The sequence below is a fragment of the Elaeis guineensis genome, chromosome 1, assembly GCF_000442705.2.
Source record: "Elaeis guineensis isolate ETL-2024a chromosome 1, EG11, whole genome shotgun sequence".
NCBI classification, from domain to species: Eukaryota; Viridiplantae; Streptophyta; class Magnoliopsida; order Arecales; family Arecaceae; genus Elaeis; species Elaeis guineensis.
Genome location: NC_025993.2, coordinates 103,271,302 through 103,288,424, shown reverse-complemented (window position 1 = coordinate 103,288,424; position 17,123 = coordinate 103,271,302). Strand labels below are relative to the sequence as shown.

General features: G+C 39.5%; 1 protein-coding gene across 1 annotated transcript; it reads left to right on the top strand.

Moving 5' to 3' along the window:
• The first annotated feature begins 577 nt into the window (after window positions 1-577).
• Window positions 578-13,115, top strand: LOC105038189 (DDT domain-containing protein PTM). Its single transcript, XM_010913907.4, is given in 10 exon segments — window positions 578-1,911; window positions 2,025-2,717; window positions 3,206-4,574; window positions 9,660-9,954; window positions 10,048-10,172; window positions 10,268-10,737; window positions 10,868-10,896; window positions 11,004-11,492; window positions 11,578-12,429; window positions 12,432-13,115. Coding segments are annotated over 10 exon segments (5,361 nt in total). The 5' UTR covers window positions 578-1,117; the 3' UTR covers window positions 12,677-13,115.
• Window positions 13,116-17,123: the final 4,008 nt, after the last annotated feature.

Sequence of the window (17,123 nt, the reverse complement as noted above, 5' to 3'; positions counted from 1 at the left end):
CGTCACCACATCCAATCATTTCCATTACGATTATTAGATGAAAGTAATAATCAAAAAAAAAAATTGAAACGTCTTGAAAATTGTAAGATCTAGTTGCAACAAATAGAAATCTAGAATAAATATAAAAATCTCAAAAAAATAAAATTTTTTTAAAATAATTAAGTCTACTATTTTTAATTTTAAAGAGTATTAGATTGGAAAAAATAGAGATCTGGAATCATAATTGGAATGGGTGACTCCCATTCCAACTGTTTGGTTGGGAGGAGTCCCATTTTGATTCTGATTCTAAGATGGAAAGAGAATGGATCAATCTATATAGAGCTCAATCCCTATTCCCTTCTATGAATTTAATTTTTTATTTTAATTTTAATTCTGATTACAATTCTGAATATAAATTAAATATTTTAAAAAATTTAATCATTTTAATTTTAATTTTAAATTATTTTTATTTTAATCTTAATTACGAACCAAACACCCCTTGGAGGATGGCGGGGGCATGAGTAAGTCACCGGGTCGGGCGATGGGTTTCGAACCGACGCTGCTGCTGTTATGGCGGTAACGTTCCCACCCCCTACACTCCGACTCGGCTCATATGGAGGAGTGCACCCTCCACCCCAGACGCCCTTTCGCATCTCTCTATCGTCCTGCGCGGACGCCACCACTCCCACCAAGTGCTAGGGCAAAACCATCCAGACGCTCTCCCCTCTCGATCCATCATGATCCATTGCTCCTCTCTCCTTTTCCTCTCTCCCATCGCTCCCGAATCGCCGCCTGCTCTTGCTGGCCATTTTGTCACACAGGATTAGGGGCCAGCGTAGATTGTCGGCGCCCAATTGGATACGGATCCCCCCCCCCTCTCTTCCCTCTTTCTTTCTTCCGTTCGTTCGTTTCTAGGAGGAAATCTTAGTGCAAAATCGGAACGTTTAAAGTTTCTTTTCTTTCTTCCTTCTTTTTCGGATCTCCGTCTCCATTCTCATCCATCCCGTCCCAGGTTCTCTTTCTTTCTTTGACGGATTCGAAGCCCCTCCCCCTCTCCTCTTGCATGGAATCCTAGAAGGATGCTTTCGGTTCTGAAGGCAAAGGGAGCACTTTGTAGGGTCTCTTTTGCTCACGCTGTATGGAATCGGAGGGGAACATGTCTGGTAACCGAGGGAGCATGAAGGAGAGTAGCATTGGGGAAGAGAGGGCGGATCGGGGATCTGAAGAGGCCTCGACAAGAGATGGCGATGCGCTGGTCGGTAGTTATGTGGGCAGTAATGTATCTCGAGCCACGAGGTTCCTCCTGGGGAAGGTCTCATCCTACGACGGCGGCAGAAGAAAGTATGGCGTCGTGTACGAGGATGGGCATCGCGAAGATTTGGAGCACCAGCAGGTGTACAAGATCCTCATGGTCGATGATGGGGGATCGAGTGTGAAGCTGAGCTGTAGGAAGAGGAAGCTGGACCAGTTGGCCTCCTCAGGGTCTGGAGACTTGAAGACGCCGCCAAGCGCAAGGTCGAGGAACAATGCTTCAGATGTCTCGGATGGAGCTGAAACCTCTTCGGTTAGCAGGTTGGGTTCCAACCTTTCCGATGATGCCGACTCTTCCAGTGATTCCTGTGACTGTGCCCGTCCTCCGGTTTCTGTGCCATCCATGGAGATCCAGATGTTGCCGCTGCCTTCGTCATCCGGTGACATTGCTGTTCCAGAGGAAGCGATCAGTTATCTATTTTCCGTGTACAATTTCTTAAGATCGTTCAGCGTCCGGTTGTTTCTGAGCCCCTTTGGACTTGATGATTTTGTGGGGTCTCTCAACTTCAATGCCCAGAATTCCTTATTGGATGCCATCCACGTCTCCCTCATGCGGGCTCTGAGGCGGCAACTTCAAATGCTTTCCTCAGAGGGCTCGGAACTAGCCTCAAAATGCTTAAGGTGAGTATGCACTTCCTTCATCTCCTTATTTTTGAATACCTGTTAATCAATTTTCGAGTGCTTTGGACGTTAAAAGGTTTATCTTTTCCTTCTCTTTTACACATTATTCATAGACATCAAGATTGGACTTTGCTCGATGCATTAACTTGGCCAGCTTTCTTAGTGGAGTACCTCTACATAATGGGATACATGAAAGGCCTTGGTGGGAATGGATTCGGTAATACCCTTTCGGACAGTGAATATTACAGGCTTCCCGTGGCCGTGAAACTCAAAGTTCTGCAAATATTGTGCGATGATGCCATAGATTCTGCAGAGCTAAAAACTGAACTAGAAACGCGGGAAAATGTGGAAGAAGAGAGAGAATATGGTGTAGGTGTCAGCCTTCCTCCAGAGAGCGGGACAAGGAGGGTGCATCCCAGATATTCCAAGACTTCGACTTGCAAGAGTGTGGAAGCTTTGCAGAAGTCTGTTGAACCAAATAAACCAATTCCAGGTTCTAAAGTTAAAGTGGAACCAGATTCGGATGCATCAGATGCCTCTCCTGATGGGAATAGCGATGAATGCAGGCTTTGTGGAATGGATGGGACTTTGATTTGTTGTGATGGGTGCCCCTCAGCATATCATTCGAGATGCATTGGTCTGAACAGAGCATTTCTTCCTGAAGGCATGTGGTATTGTCCAGAATGCACGGTGGACAATCTTGGCCCAACATCTTCCAGAATAGGAAGGGGTGTAAGAGGGGCTGAGATCTTTGGTGTTGATGTATATGGGCGGATGTTTCTGGGAACTTGCAATTATTTACTTGTGTAAGGCTTCTTTTGTCAGATAGAGTTACTTAGCCTGATAATTTCATTAATTTTCATATCCTAATAAAATTTCGTTAGAGCTGCCATCGCTAGCTTAGCCTTTTTATGTTGCTCATCAGAAAAAGGGTTGTGAGTTCATAATAATTGGACCTGTTGCTGTGGTTTCCTCCGCTATTATTGCCGATCCTTTCATCTTCCTGGTTGAATTGCGCCTTTATATGTTTTAGGTCCATGGACTTAAGTATTATTCGTACTCGATTTGTAATACCACATCTGGATACCTACATGATGCAGGTGTTTTTCTTCCACCTAATATACTATCTGTTAGCATGTTTATATACATTTATACATGACATTTGGATTCTTTTTATCTGTATTTGCTTTATAGTTCCTTTTTCTTTTTTGCTAATTTCTTTCTTGAAGTTTTATTTCATCAATCTAATAGTTCATTTCTTTCATTTTGTGATCTCATAAAATCAATACCACAGGACTGGGACGTCATTGGATTCGGAGCCATTTTCTAGATACTACAATCATTGCGACATCATCAAGGTCCTAAGTTTGATTTGCTCAACAAGAGAAATCGCATCACTGTATTCTGATATCTGCAGGGGCATATTAAAATATTGGGAGTTTCCACTGTCCAGCATGCAGATTGGAAAAACTGAACCCATCAGTAATCAACTGATTGACAAGGAACCTGCCACATGCCACATTCCACTCTCCAACAGCTCAGTTAACAAAACTGTTAATTTCATTAATAACGCAGAAGGGGAGAACTCTGCTATTAACATAAAGGATAGCAATGCAGACAATAAGACAAACTTAAGTCAAAAGAATGACTGCAATGAAGCTGAGGTCAATGGCTCTGCATTGGACTTTGTGGAGCAGCCCAACTTTCCAGAGATGCAAAAATATGATTTGGCAAACACTGAAGTATCTGCCGAGAAGACACCAGATGTTTCTGATAAATTATTGGTACCTCCAAAAGATGAAGAATTTACTTCCAGAAAAGCTTCTTTGCCAAACCAAAAGGGTCTCCCAGTTATCCAGACAAAGACCACCGAGCAATTTTGTGATGCATTTATTCTAACTGATGTGTCTTACTCAAACCAACCAATTTCTGCTGAAAGATCAGCTGTGCAAGACACTGCAACTTGTGTGTCAGGAAATGAGAATGGAATATGCAAGGAAGATGCAGGTAGCTCTATTTTTTCAACAAAGAATGATTCTCTAAGTATATCTTATAAAGGCAAACATCAGACCCAAAGTTATGGTGAGAAATGCAGAATTCTAAGTGACAAGAGCTCAAGTAATTTAGCTCCCTTCAAGCCCCAGGCTTATGTGAACCAGTATACTCAGGGTGATATTGCTGCATCAGCAGCTGCTAATCTGGCTGTTCTGACATCTGAAGAGAGTAGGGTTCTGGAAGCTCATTTTTTTTCTAACCCTAGGAAAACGGTGAGTGCAAACATTACATTGCAAATGAAAGCATTTTCTGTAGCAACCATGCAGTTTCTCTGGCCAAATCCAGAGAAAAAGCTCGTGGAGGTCCCAAGAGAAAGATGTGGTTGGTGCATTGCATGCAAAGGTGCAAGCACAAATAAAAAGGGGTGCTTGCTAAATTTAGCTGCCACCAATGCCATTAAAGGATCAACAAGAAATGTTAGTGGCTTTCGTCCAGTTAAGCATGATGACAGCCACTTTTCTATAATTGCTTCACGTGTTGCAAACATGGAGGAGAGTTTGCATGGTTTATTAGTTGGTCGGTTGTCAGATGCACAGTATAACCAACATTGGCATAAACAGCTAAGAGAAGCTTCCAGCTGCAGGATCCTAAAACTCTTGCTACTTGAGGTCAGCTTTTTTTTTTTTTTTTTTCTTTTTAATCTTTTTTTTTTCCCTGTATTGATTCCATTACTTCTCATGGTTGACCTGTTTGAGCTAAACCTGCATAGCTGGTTTTGTTTGTTGGAAGATACTGCTAATTTCTTCTTTTGTTTCAACATCATGATCTACATGTTAGTGCTGTAGACTTGGAAGGGAATTAGCTAAAATACACAAAGTATGCACTTTGCAGGCTAGTTAATATGCTGTTGCTGTTTATTTCATCTGCCTATTCCTGACTTTGTCTAAATTTGGATGATATTTGATTTTTTTTGTTTTCATCTTCAACTGCAGATATAGATGCTCAAGCCATAATTTTCATGAGATGCATTTGCATATCATGTAGCTATTCTGTCTGGACACACTTCCCATCTGAGCAGTGCTTGATGATAGACACATTTGGATATCCTGCTCAATGAGGTTTTCGTTAAATTGATAAATGATGAAAATGTATGGATGAAAAAAATGAAAATTTCTGGAAAATGATTGGAAACAATACTCCTTTTGTACTGAATGAGGGATAAGGAAAGCCTCTTTAAATTGGACTTCTGTGCCTTTTGCAGTAGTTTCTCTTGCACTAGAAATGCATAACAATGTTTCTCATTCCCTACCATGGTACATTATGTTCATCTTGTTCCAGCTTGCTGTGTACCATTTCTCATGCACAATCCTTTATGATAGCTATAATTCAAATTATCACTTCAGGTATGCCTTATAAATTATAATGCGTAACCTTTGCTTGGTGAGCTGTTTCCTTTTCTTTCTTTTCTTCTTTCCAATATAGTGATCATATTGCATCTTGATTTTAAATGTATGATTAATGAATATTTATATCTTAAATAAAATGATTGGAAGATTTACTTGCGAACTGACTATTTATTTGTGATGTTTTCTTCCTTAAAAAGTAACGAATTCGATTATGATAAAGAAGTTGATGGAGTTTAAATCACGTAGTGATGAATTATAATTTTGTTGGGTCTCTTTGGTTGCTTGCTTGATTGTATCCTGCAATGCAGGCTATGAAGGCATTATCTTTCCTTGCAAGAACTACTATTGTTGTAGTTTCCTTTGGTTTGATACAATTGCTATAATTGTTGATATGGCGTTTGATATGAGGAAGGCACAACTATTTGAAGGAAAGCAAACTAAAAGGGCTTCAGATCATGGTTTGAATTTATCTGAATACGGAAAATTAATGTCTATGGCAATAAAATGATACTATATTAAAATGGAAACTTAAATTTTAGACATAAAATTGCCAATTTTTGTTTCTAAAATACCCGAGAATGTGTCAAACAATAAATCTTCTGTAATATTATCCTTTTTTTTTTTCTGTGTACACTATTTCTCTCCCTTAAAACTCATAACGCCTTATCTATCTCAGGAGTTCAAATTAAATTCACCTTAGGACATCTTTCCAACAAATATTTTCTTTCTCAAGAGAACAGACTTTAAATGAAATTCAAAATCTGTCTCTGTCGTGCACATCTCTCTCTTTCTCATATCTAACAAATTGGACAACTAATTTACTTCTTTCCTATAAAATCTGTTCTGTAAGTGTTATCCATTTAGAATGTATTTCATGCATATATCCTCATGCATCATAAAAAAACAGTGCCTCATCAATTAGATTGATTGTGTAAATACAACAATTTTAATATCTCTGTTTCCTAATAAAAACAAGACCTTTTTTTTAACTCCTATTTTGATCTGACTTTCTTTCCTTTTTTCTTTAATTGTCATGTCACCATCCATTTGGCTAGAAAAAAATGTTATCCACTCACAAGTTTCTCAATCACAAGCTGCTGCATCCAACATCTTTTTTCATGTTTACTTACATTTATCATACCTTGATTATTTGTTTCCCTTCTTTTCATACTCCTTTAACTCATCTTGCGACTATTCCTCTGTAGATATTTTAGTCTGGCTACCACACTGTCCATGTATAAATTGCCTGTCCATGGTGTTTGAGTGCTCCCTTTATCACTCACATGGTAAGGGAAAATGCAACCTAAGTAGAATGACTAAATGCTGCTACCTCCTCACAAATACAGCAAGCTAAGTATGTGTTGCCTTCGACTGCTGATTTGTTTGTGTTAAAATTAAGAAACTATCAATAATTAGTAGCCTACCAGTCAACTAAATGGAGGCATTTCATTTCAAAATGAGTGAAATATGGGGGGAGGGGGGGGGGAAAGCATCATGATAGTGTTAGTTGGATAGTATCCAAAGGTCACCCATGTGCCACTGAGTGATTAGAAGCGATTTATGTGCACCCTCCTGAACATTGACTGTCAAGTTAGTGAAGGAGCATAGACTTCTGTGCAAAATCTTCAAATAGTATTTTATTTAATCCTTGACCCTTGCATTCCCATTTTAAAATTATTTTATAGTGTATAAATCTATTTTTTTTAAAAATTCATGTTATTGGAGCAAGGTTCGCTAGATAGGTATTGGAGGCTGTACTGACTGATGACCAATTCGGCATGAGATAGGTTCATACCATGCAATTTTAGGGTGTACCGAAAACAAGGAGGGGGAGGGGGAGAAAGGAGGAGAGAGGGAGGACGGGGAAGGGGCCCTCTAAACCCTTACCCAACCTAGAGAGAGAGAGAGGGGGGGTGGCTTTAAACCCTAACCATAACTCTAAGTGATATAGAGGGAGGGAGAGGGAGGGACGAAGGGGGCCTCTTATCAGAGATGCTTGAGGCTCCATTGAAACCCTGGAGGTTGTGAGTTTTGGGGGGGGCGTGGAGGACAGGGGGTGGCGTGCTTCTTAAATGCCATCGCAACCATCGGAGATACTCGTTTGAGATCGTGAGGGGAGGAGGCTCGAACCATTGCTGGGGGTGGGAGGAGGGGGTTTAAAACTGAATTCAGGGGTTGGGTACCTTTTGAGTGAATTGGCACAAGAGGGGGAGAGGGGGGGGGGGGGGTTGCAGAGAAATCGAATTGGAGAGGTTTTATTGTACTGAAACAGGTGGGAGAGGTTTTATAACCGAACCAACTCGACTCAGCTGAACCGTTCCAACTAGGTGTTGGTTCGGTTTGGTTCTGCAAACCATGGATCTGATAGTCTCATATATTTAGATGGGGGGGCATCAAATGAGCATACATAAAGCTGACCTCTAGTTGGTTGGATAAGGCTTGATGATTTTTGGACCTGTGCATATAACTCCTATTTTACAAAAGGTAAGTTTGTTGCTGTATGGTGGAGGGTCAGCTATTGGGAATGCTGGGATGGGATTCACAAGCCTTTGATCATGGAAGACTAGCTCTAATTAAAAAGATTTTTACACCAACAATAATTCTAGTTAAAGAAGCAAAATAGCACAAAGAGAAGACATGAGTCAGTTGAGACTTATTTTCCCCTTACCAGATTCAGAGAGAGGGAGAGAGAGAGGGAGGGAGCCATCATGTACATGGAACTATAGCTTCGGAAAGTGCAGAGGATCTAGCAGTGAACACAACCAACGTGCCAAATGGTGGCTATCATGTTTCCTGATTATAATACCTAGAGATAGCAACTTAGAGCAAGGATGTCAGCATGTCACATTGAGGCCTCACAAGGCTTCACCAGTAAAAGGCTCAATGAAGTTAGCATTATACCAGTAGAGATAAGCTATCAAGACCCATCATGGCTTATGCTTTATATTAGTCAAGTTTGTAGCATCTGTTCGTATTTTGGACTTCTCTAATCGAGCGGCTATTTTTTTCCCTTGTCTGTAACTCATTTATGTGCCCTGTGAATCAAACAAAGGAGTGAATTTAGGTGAGAGAGCAGGATATACCTAAAAAAGAAAACAAAGCTCGAGCACCTTGGAAGCATTGCATAATTTTATTTGAAACAATCTAAGTCCACTTATTATTTGATTCTTGTTTTATTTGGTTTTAACTTTTTGTTCTGAATAATTTGACAGGTGTACTTCCAGTAGCGACACTATATAGGGGCTTTGAAGAAATGGTGAAGTAGCAACCAGATAACTTTGTTAGGATTATGTTGATTTTCTTAAAGATGTGGGACAAAGGAGTGATATAGAGTTGGTATATGAGAGCAAGAATAGGATTCTGGAGTTGGTGTGATGCTAGAAAAAGATCCTGGCCTATGTTACACAAACTTAGGTTTGTGTGTCAGATGCAGGTTGTTTCTAAGTGTTGGATCCTTTTGATATCTAGGATTTCGTCTGGTGGAGCTATGTTTGAGTGTCATACCAATGTCCTAAGTGTTGCATGTGGATACTTTAGGCTAAATCGAAGGGTCTGGGTAAACCGGGCTATCAAGTTCATGTGTGGGAAATTTGGTCTAGAGTGTTCACAAGTTCATGTGCATTTTTGGAACTTAATTTGCACTATATGGACATAGACTCTCAACATGGGTGGATAACCAAATTTGGGTTAAGACCATGCTTATGTTCATGTATGTATGAAAGTACAAAAATAATCCAGAGAACAGGCCACATACTTAAATTATTGGAAAGTTTCATGAGTATTCATCATAAATAAGTTCTAGACAAAAATGGGTATGAGTTTATATTGGAAGTTGCAAATTCAACCAAACCTCGTAAGCTGTTGTATTTTCTGTTGTTATGCCATTGTAATTTTCATCACTTGAATAGTCTGAGTGTGATTTATGATCTGTGTTGCTTATCAAAGATGAATGGATGAAAAATAGTAATGCTATGAATGTAATATGTACCGGTCATGCTTCCCTTAAAAAAAATGGGGGTTCATGTACAAAACACAGAAAATCCTGAAACTTGGGAATGCACTTACATTTTTTCCCTTCTAAAAAAAATCATTGATAGTGCTTTTTTGGCTAGTGTACAGAGATTAAAAAACCATATTTTTGAATTATCTCCTGCCATGTTCCATTGATTACATTAGTTGCTATTATGGCATATAGTTGCTTGTGACTGTAAATGGTGATGTTGTGTATAAAATATGTGAAGTTTATTATTTTGTGCGAACTAATTTACTAGTGGAAGTGTGAAAGAAGAATTGTCATTCAACCTTATAGTCTTCACTATTGAAAACTGACCCTGACTTTTTTGGCAGCTTGAAAAGAGTATTCGTGGGATTGCTTTTCATGGAAGCTGGTTTAAACTGGTGGATGATTGGTCGATTGAATTATGCACAGAATCTGCTGGTATATTCCGCATGGGATTAAATCAAAAACGTGGGCCCAGTGGGAAGCGAAATAAGCGACAATCTGTCGCATCTGATTCTGCACTATTCTCTTCTGATGATAACTGGAAGGATGTGCAGTGGTGGCGGGGAGGAAAGCTTTCAAAGATTGTTTTCCAGAAGGGGGCTCTTCTGAGTGCCCTAGTCAGGAAAGCAGCCCGTCAAGGTAAATGTTGCCCTGTCGAGTTTTTTATGTTTCATTGTCCTTCTAGTTTCAGACATAAAGCTGATGATTGCTCATATGCATCTTTTATGCCAGGTGGTATAAGAAGGATATCCTGTATTTCTTATCCTGAAAGTTCTGAGCTTCCTAGAAGAAACAGGCAATCTGCTTGGAGAGCTTGTGTAGAAATGAGTAAGAATGCATCTCGGCTCGCTCTTCAGGTTTGTTCTCTATGCTATTATCCTGTCAGATTTTGTCATTTCTTTGGGATCATTTCAGTAACCCTTTCCTTTAACAAAATTTGATTTCCAATCAGGTGAGGTATCTTGATGCTCATATAAGGTGGAAGGACCTTGTACGTCCGGAGCAAATCCCTTTGGGTGGGAAAAGTTCAGATGTTGATAGTGCTGTTTTTAGAAATGCAGTCATATGCAATAAAAAGATTGTTGAAAATAGGATGATATATGCAGTTAAATTTCCCAATCAGAAGCATCTTCCCTTGCATGTAACAAAGAATATTCTAGAAGCAGGGAATATCCAGGGTGAAAATGGCAACTGGTGGTTCTCTGAAAATCATATTCCATTATACTTGATAAAGGACTTCGAAGAGAGAGTTGGTGTGAAATCCTCACCTTGTTCAACAATCTTAAACTCGCATTATTTGCTGAAGTTTCAGAAAAAACAATCGGAAACACGTCGTAGAGATATTTTCTTATATCTTTTGCACAAGGGAGAGAAGCCCAGCAAGTGTTCATGTGCATCATGTAAACGTGATGTTCTTCTAAGGTAATTCGTTGTTTTATAGTGTTTATAATTCTTGTCAATCGTCTAAAAAGGAATTTACAGTATTGTTCTCCCCCTTGCTAACTGTTATTTTGCTGTTGCATGTTTCTTGTATATTTTTAATGTGATTTAGGGATGCTGTCAGATGTAGTTCTTGTCAAGGTATGGTCATGCTTGCCATTCCATTTCTTCTGTTTACATTTTAGGAACAAAGTGGTGGGTAATTTAAAACTGGGATCAGATTAAAACATTTTTTCCCTGAATTCCAGGTAATTGCCACACATATTGCTCAATATCTTCGGTTGCTGACAAGATTACTGATCCAGGCTCCAATATCACATGCAAATTATGTTATCATACTAAATCTGCTGCACTCAATGCAAGTCGAAGAGAGATTCTAAACAGTCAGTTGCCTTCTCAAAGGCAAGATCGGTTGGTGGCAGGTCCCACATTCATGCTAAAGATTGGGTATCCTCACACTGCACGATCAGTTGGTAAGGCAGAAGCTCATCTAGAAATGAGGCCTTTAGCTTCTGGTCCTAACTCAGGACGCAAAGCTAAACGTAGTGGAGCATGTCAGTCATTTGGTCTTATTTGGAAGCGGAACAAAGGTGATGAGTCTGGCCAGGATTTTAGGGTTGAAAATATCATTCTCAAAAGCAATGAGGGTATTAGTTCTCCGAGAAGACCAATTTGTTGCCTCTGCAATAGTTCTTACCGTTCAGATCTGATGTATATCTGCTGTGAGAAATGCCGAAGTAAGCCTACAACCAATACATAAATTTACCACTTTTTGAAAATACCTTCCCCCCATGAGTTATCTGAGTTCTTTGTTATTGGCAGATTGGTACCATGCAGATGCTTTGCAACTCGAGGAAGCTCAAATTTTCAATTTGTTAGGATTCAAGTGCAACAAGTGCCGGAGGAAAGGCTCACCGAAGTGTCCTTATGTGGATCCAGATTGTAAGAAGCCAGAACCGGAACTATTGAATAATGGACACTCTAACAAAGGGACTACATCTGATGTCCTTAGATTGGCACATTCGACTTCTCTGGGTCCTCTCTCAGGAGAGGAAGATTTGGTTACAGTGGATGATGATTCCCTGCTTTATTCTTTTCAAAGAGTTGAGCCAATTGTGGAGCAAACACTGGAAACCAAAATCCAACTGAATGGATCTGGATCATCGTCCCGAAGCCAGCAAAAATTGTCTATCAGAAGGCCCCAAGTAAAGCATGGAACTAATGGGCTTTATGCACCTCAGAATGCCAACTCTAATTGCACAACATCTTCTGAGAGCCAGTGTATAGGGAGAAAACATGCCCCATGTAGAGCAGCTAGAAATGAATTGTCTCCAACCAATGAAGCAAACTTCGTAAGTGCTTCTGAGAAAGCATCATCCCCTTTATTGCAATGGAATTGTATGAAAGATTGTGATTGTGGAGATGTGGGTTTTGACAATGACAACATTAGTTACCCATGGCATGATGCAGAAGGTGGGAACTCCGAGGATATGGAATATGAACCACAGACATACTTCTCATTTACGGAGCTGTTGGCTTCTGAGGATGGGGAGTTGGATGATCAAAATGATATGCCTGTGGATGCGTCAGAGAATGGTTGCAACCCCAGCAGTTGTGATGAATTTGGAACTGCTTATCGGGAAGTGCCTCCTTCCAATTTATCAGCAGTGGATGTGGGGGGTCTGCACATACCTACTTGGCTGCCAATGACACTGCACTTGGTGGTGTGGAGTGTCAGAAGTGCAAGCTCTACCAGCCCTCTCCTGATCTCACATGTGAAGTTTGTGGGCTGCAGATACATTCACATTGTTCGCCTTGGGTTGAGAGCGAAGAGCCTTCTGGGGATACCAAGTGGAGATGTGGTGATTGCCGGGAATGGCGGAAGTCTAACAATATTGGTAGTGTGGTTCAGGCTTCATGAATGAAGGTTCTGTTGATTTGACCAGTACATGGTTCCGGGAGAACTTGAGGGCGCCATGTTGGACGCTTGCAGAGCCTCGGTGAAAGAAAGGCCGCGAGAGTGCGTGTCGGGAAGGTAAGCAGCTGGGCTACAGCTGCTCGTTGTCGATATTCTATCGGTGGTTCCCTGCTGTAAATTTGCTGATGGAATGACGCAGCTTTTGCTCATTTTGAATCTCCATGTTTCTGACGTCTAGCTTATGATCACCGGCTAGTTGGTTTTAACCATGGAATTAGTTCGGTGATGCCGGCCAAACAAGCAATGTCGGACACGAGAATTTGTTGAACTGCATATAAGAGAGGGTTAAGCGTTAAGAGAGGTATTCAAACTTTGATAAAATCAATTGACAGAATTTTGAATGTAATTGGTTAGGAGAATGGATTGGGTTTTGATTTTATCAGTGGGACCATTTTCTCTGCCAAGAATTTCTGCCAGCAGCTAAAGGTAGTTAATTCGTAGGGATGTCAATGGGTAGGGTAGGATATGGGCTTTTGCTAAATCCGTATCCTATCTACCTCCCTATCCTCCAACCCACCATCCGATCCTATTCATCATGGCGGATAAGGATTTTAAATTCTTATCTTATCCATGTAGGTGGTGGGTGATATCTTATTTTATTTATAATTTATTAAAGTAAATGTACAATACAAATATCAAATCAAACTTGTTTCAAATTTATTAAATTTTACATCTATTTTAAATCAAATTTGTTAAATTTTACATCTATTTTAAATCAAATAAGTTTGAAAATCTGTTTCAACTATCAATCTGTATAATACAAACAGGTACATATTATAGCAAAAAAAATTTTAAATCTTTAACAGATTTGGTATATATACGTAGATATATTTATAAATATGCTATTATAGAGGGGATATTTTAGTAAATATATATACATTACGGGTCGGATAGGATAGAGTTTAAGGGTAAATTCATAATCCGATCTTATTTGTTGTGGGTTTTCAAAATCAAAATCCTAATCCGACCCATGATGGGTTTTTTAAAAAAAAAATCCGACCTTACCCAATGGATAGGGTTAAAAAATCCATTCTTACCCGGCGGATAGGGACGTATACCCATTGACATCTCTATTAACATAAAAAGGGAGCGGGGAGGGGGGGGGGGGCATGTGTTATCTATATGCAAACTTGAAAAACAACTTCTAAAATGAGTCTCCTCCTATTTTTCATATAAATTATTTTTATGAACAATGATATTTGTAGCAATATTCTTTAAAAAATGTCAACGAACAAAATAACATCTAAATATTTTTTAGCTGCCTCCTTGATCGTCACTTAGACACGATGCAGCTGCCAACTACGACTGAATGGTGAGGGCACAATGTACTGGTCTTATTTCTAAATTTTTTTGCTTGATCCAGTTTTATCACGCACTAGTTTATAGAGTAACTTTAGCACCATCTGGCTCACGTCATGTGCACATCATATTTGTTTTGTTGGTGTTGTTGCCAAAACCTGGTGGGCTAGGATCATCAGGAGGACGTTATTTGATCCACAATGGTAAAATACAATCTGTCTTGGAGTTATGGATCTACACACAAAAAGATAAAAAAGCTCACTGGATTGATTCCGATCGGATCCTTCGATGCTTAAGTCAGATCTATATTTGGAAGAACAGGAATAATGAGATTATAATAAAAAATTATAATATAAAAAATTATCTTATTCTGATTGGTCTGATTTGGATGATCTTATTTTTTTTTATTTTGACTTTCTGATGAGCTTGACCTTCTTGAATTTCTAATGAGGTTGACTTATTCGATCTTCTAATGAGGTCAGACTTTCTTGACCTTCTGATGAGGTCGACTTATTCGACCTTCTGATGAAGTCGACATATTCGATTTTCTGATGAGGTCGACTTATTCGTTCTTTTGATGAGGTCGGACTTCCTTGACCTTTTTATCTTCCTCAGCTTTCTCAGTCTTCTCAGCTTCCTCGATCTTTTCAGTCTTTTTAGCTTCTCGACCTTTTCAACCTCTTCGGTCTTCTCAGTATTCTCATCTTTCTCGATCTTCTCAACTTTTTCAATCTTCTCAGCATTATCAGTTTTCTCGATCTTTTCAGTCTCCTTAACCTTCTCAGCCTCTCAGCTTCCTCAATGTTCTTAGCTTCTTCGGTCTTCTCGACTTTCTCGACCTCCTCAGCTTTTTTAGCCTCCTCGGCCTTCTTAGTCTCCTCGGCCTTCTCAAACTTTTTGACTTCTTCGACCTTTTTAGCTTCCTCAACTTTTTCCACCTCCTCGGATTTTTGATAACCTGTGGCCCTGCACTAAGGAAAAAAAATAATATAATGGATGAGGGCTTATGAGCCTCTCACCAAGAGAGCTTTGAGTTATGAGAGTCTTTTCCTTTCAAAGTCTGTCTTTTTTGGGATCTTTTAGCCCTGTTTATATAGGTGTAAAGCAAGAATCGGTTATGATTGGAGGTAAAAATCAAGAGATGAGAAATAACTCCCTCATTATGAGCCATTATCTACTTTCTTTATTTGAATTAAATTTGTCATAATCATTCTTCCATTTTTGGATTCCTCTTAATAACAAATATATATAACTGCTCAGAATCAAACCTTTATAAAATTGCTTGCTAGCTACATGTCCATTCATAATAGGGAGACTGATTTATATGCCATATCGTATGCCCTTTACTTTCAAGTTTGAGCCATTTTCTTTGGTTTAGGTGAAGGAAATAGTCATATTACAATTGTCCCTGTTCATGATTAAAAAATTAAGTGTTATTAGAAATAATTTTGGTGATGCCTGTACCTTTTATGAGACTGGTGCTTAGCCGACCAAATTGAATCATCCCAAGCCAAAGCTTGAATCTTTTATTAGATCAGTGCTCAGTTGACCAAGTCAAATCATCCCGAGCTGTAGCTCGTACTTGTCTTTAGGTTGGTTCTCTTTCGACCAAGTGGAATCATCTCAAGTCAGAGCTCATACTTATCGTTAGGATGGTGTTCAGCCAACTAAGTCGAATTATTTCGAGATGGAGCTCATAGTAATGGTCAGTATTTAATCGATCAAGTCGAATCATGTCAAGCCAGAGATCATACTTATCATTAGGTCGGTATTTAGCTGCAGCTCGTACTTGTCGTTAGATCAGTTCTCGTCTGACCAAGTGGAATCATCTTGATCGGAGCTAGTTGATTATCTGTGTAGTCAAGATTTGGAGGTCTCAATTGAAGCCGGGGTGACCTCAGTTGATCTTCCTTAGTTACTTGGATGGATCAGATCTTTAGTTGATTTTTCATTCTCTTTGCTTCCGATGTTTGGCTCACTAGGTCTTCAACTCAACCCATTTTTAATACGAGGAGCGATTTGTATAAATCTTTCTTGGTTGAATGAGGTCGGTGTCAATTGGATTTCTCCGAGTTTGTAGTAGCTTGATATGATCTGATATGGATCTTTTGTTGCTTCACATTGAGTGTCATTCTTGTAATAAGAAGACACAAAGAAAGTGAAATAAAGGGCTGAAGAGTCAGCCTTCTATTTGGCACGTCAAATTATTGCTACCAAAATTCAATCGGACTAGGACCATTAGGAGGATGTTGTTTGATCTACGATGGTGAAATACAATCTGCCTTGAAATCACGGATCTGCATACCAAAAAATAAAAAAGCTTATCGGGTTGGCTCTGACCAGATCCTTTGATGCTTAAGTCAGATCATACTTTGAAAGAATAGGAATAATAAGATTATAATATAGAATTATAGTATAAAATATTATCCTATTCTAGTTGGCCTGGTTTGGATGGCCTTATTCTTTTCATTTTGGTCTTCTTGGTCTTCTAATGAGCTTGATCTTCTCAGACTTCTGATGATGTCGACTTACTTGACCTTTTGATGAGGTCGAACTTATTGATAAGGTCGACTTACTCGATCTTCTGATGAGATCAACTTACTTGGCCTTCTGATGAGGTTGACTTATTCAGTCTTCTGACGAGGTTGGATTTCTTCGACCTTTTGATGAGATCGACTTATTCGATCTTCTGATGAGGTCGGATTTTTTCGACCTTTTGATGAGGTCGGACTTTCTCGATCTTCTGATGAGATCGATTTACTCGACCTTCTCAGTCTTCTCAGCTTCCTCGACCTTTTCAGTTTTTTCAGCTTCCTTGGCCTTCTCAGCTTTTTCAGCTTCCTCGATCTTCTCAGCCTTTTCAGCTTCCTCGATCTTCTCAGCCTTCTCAATTTTCTCGGCCTTCTAGGTCTTGGATTTTTGATGACCTATAGACCTACATTAAAGAAAGAAAAGAATATGATGGATGATGGTTTATGAGCTTCTCACCATGAGAGCCTTGAGTTGTGGGAGTCTTTTCCTTTCAAAGTCTGTCCTTTTTGGGGTCCTTTGGCCTTGTTTATATAGGTGTAGAGCAAGAATCGATTATGGT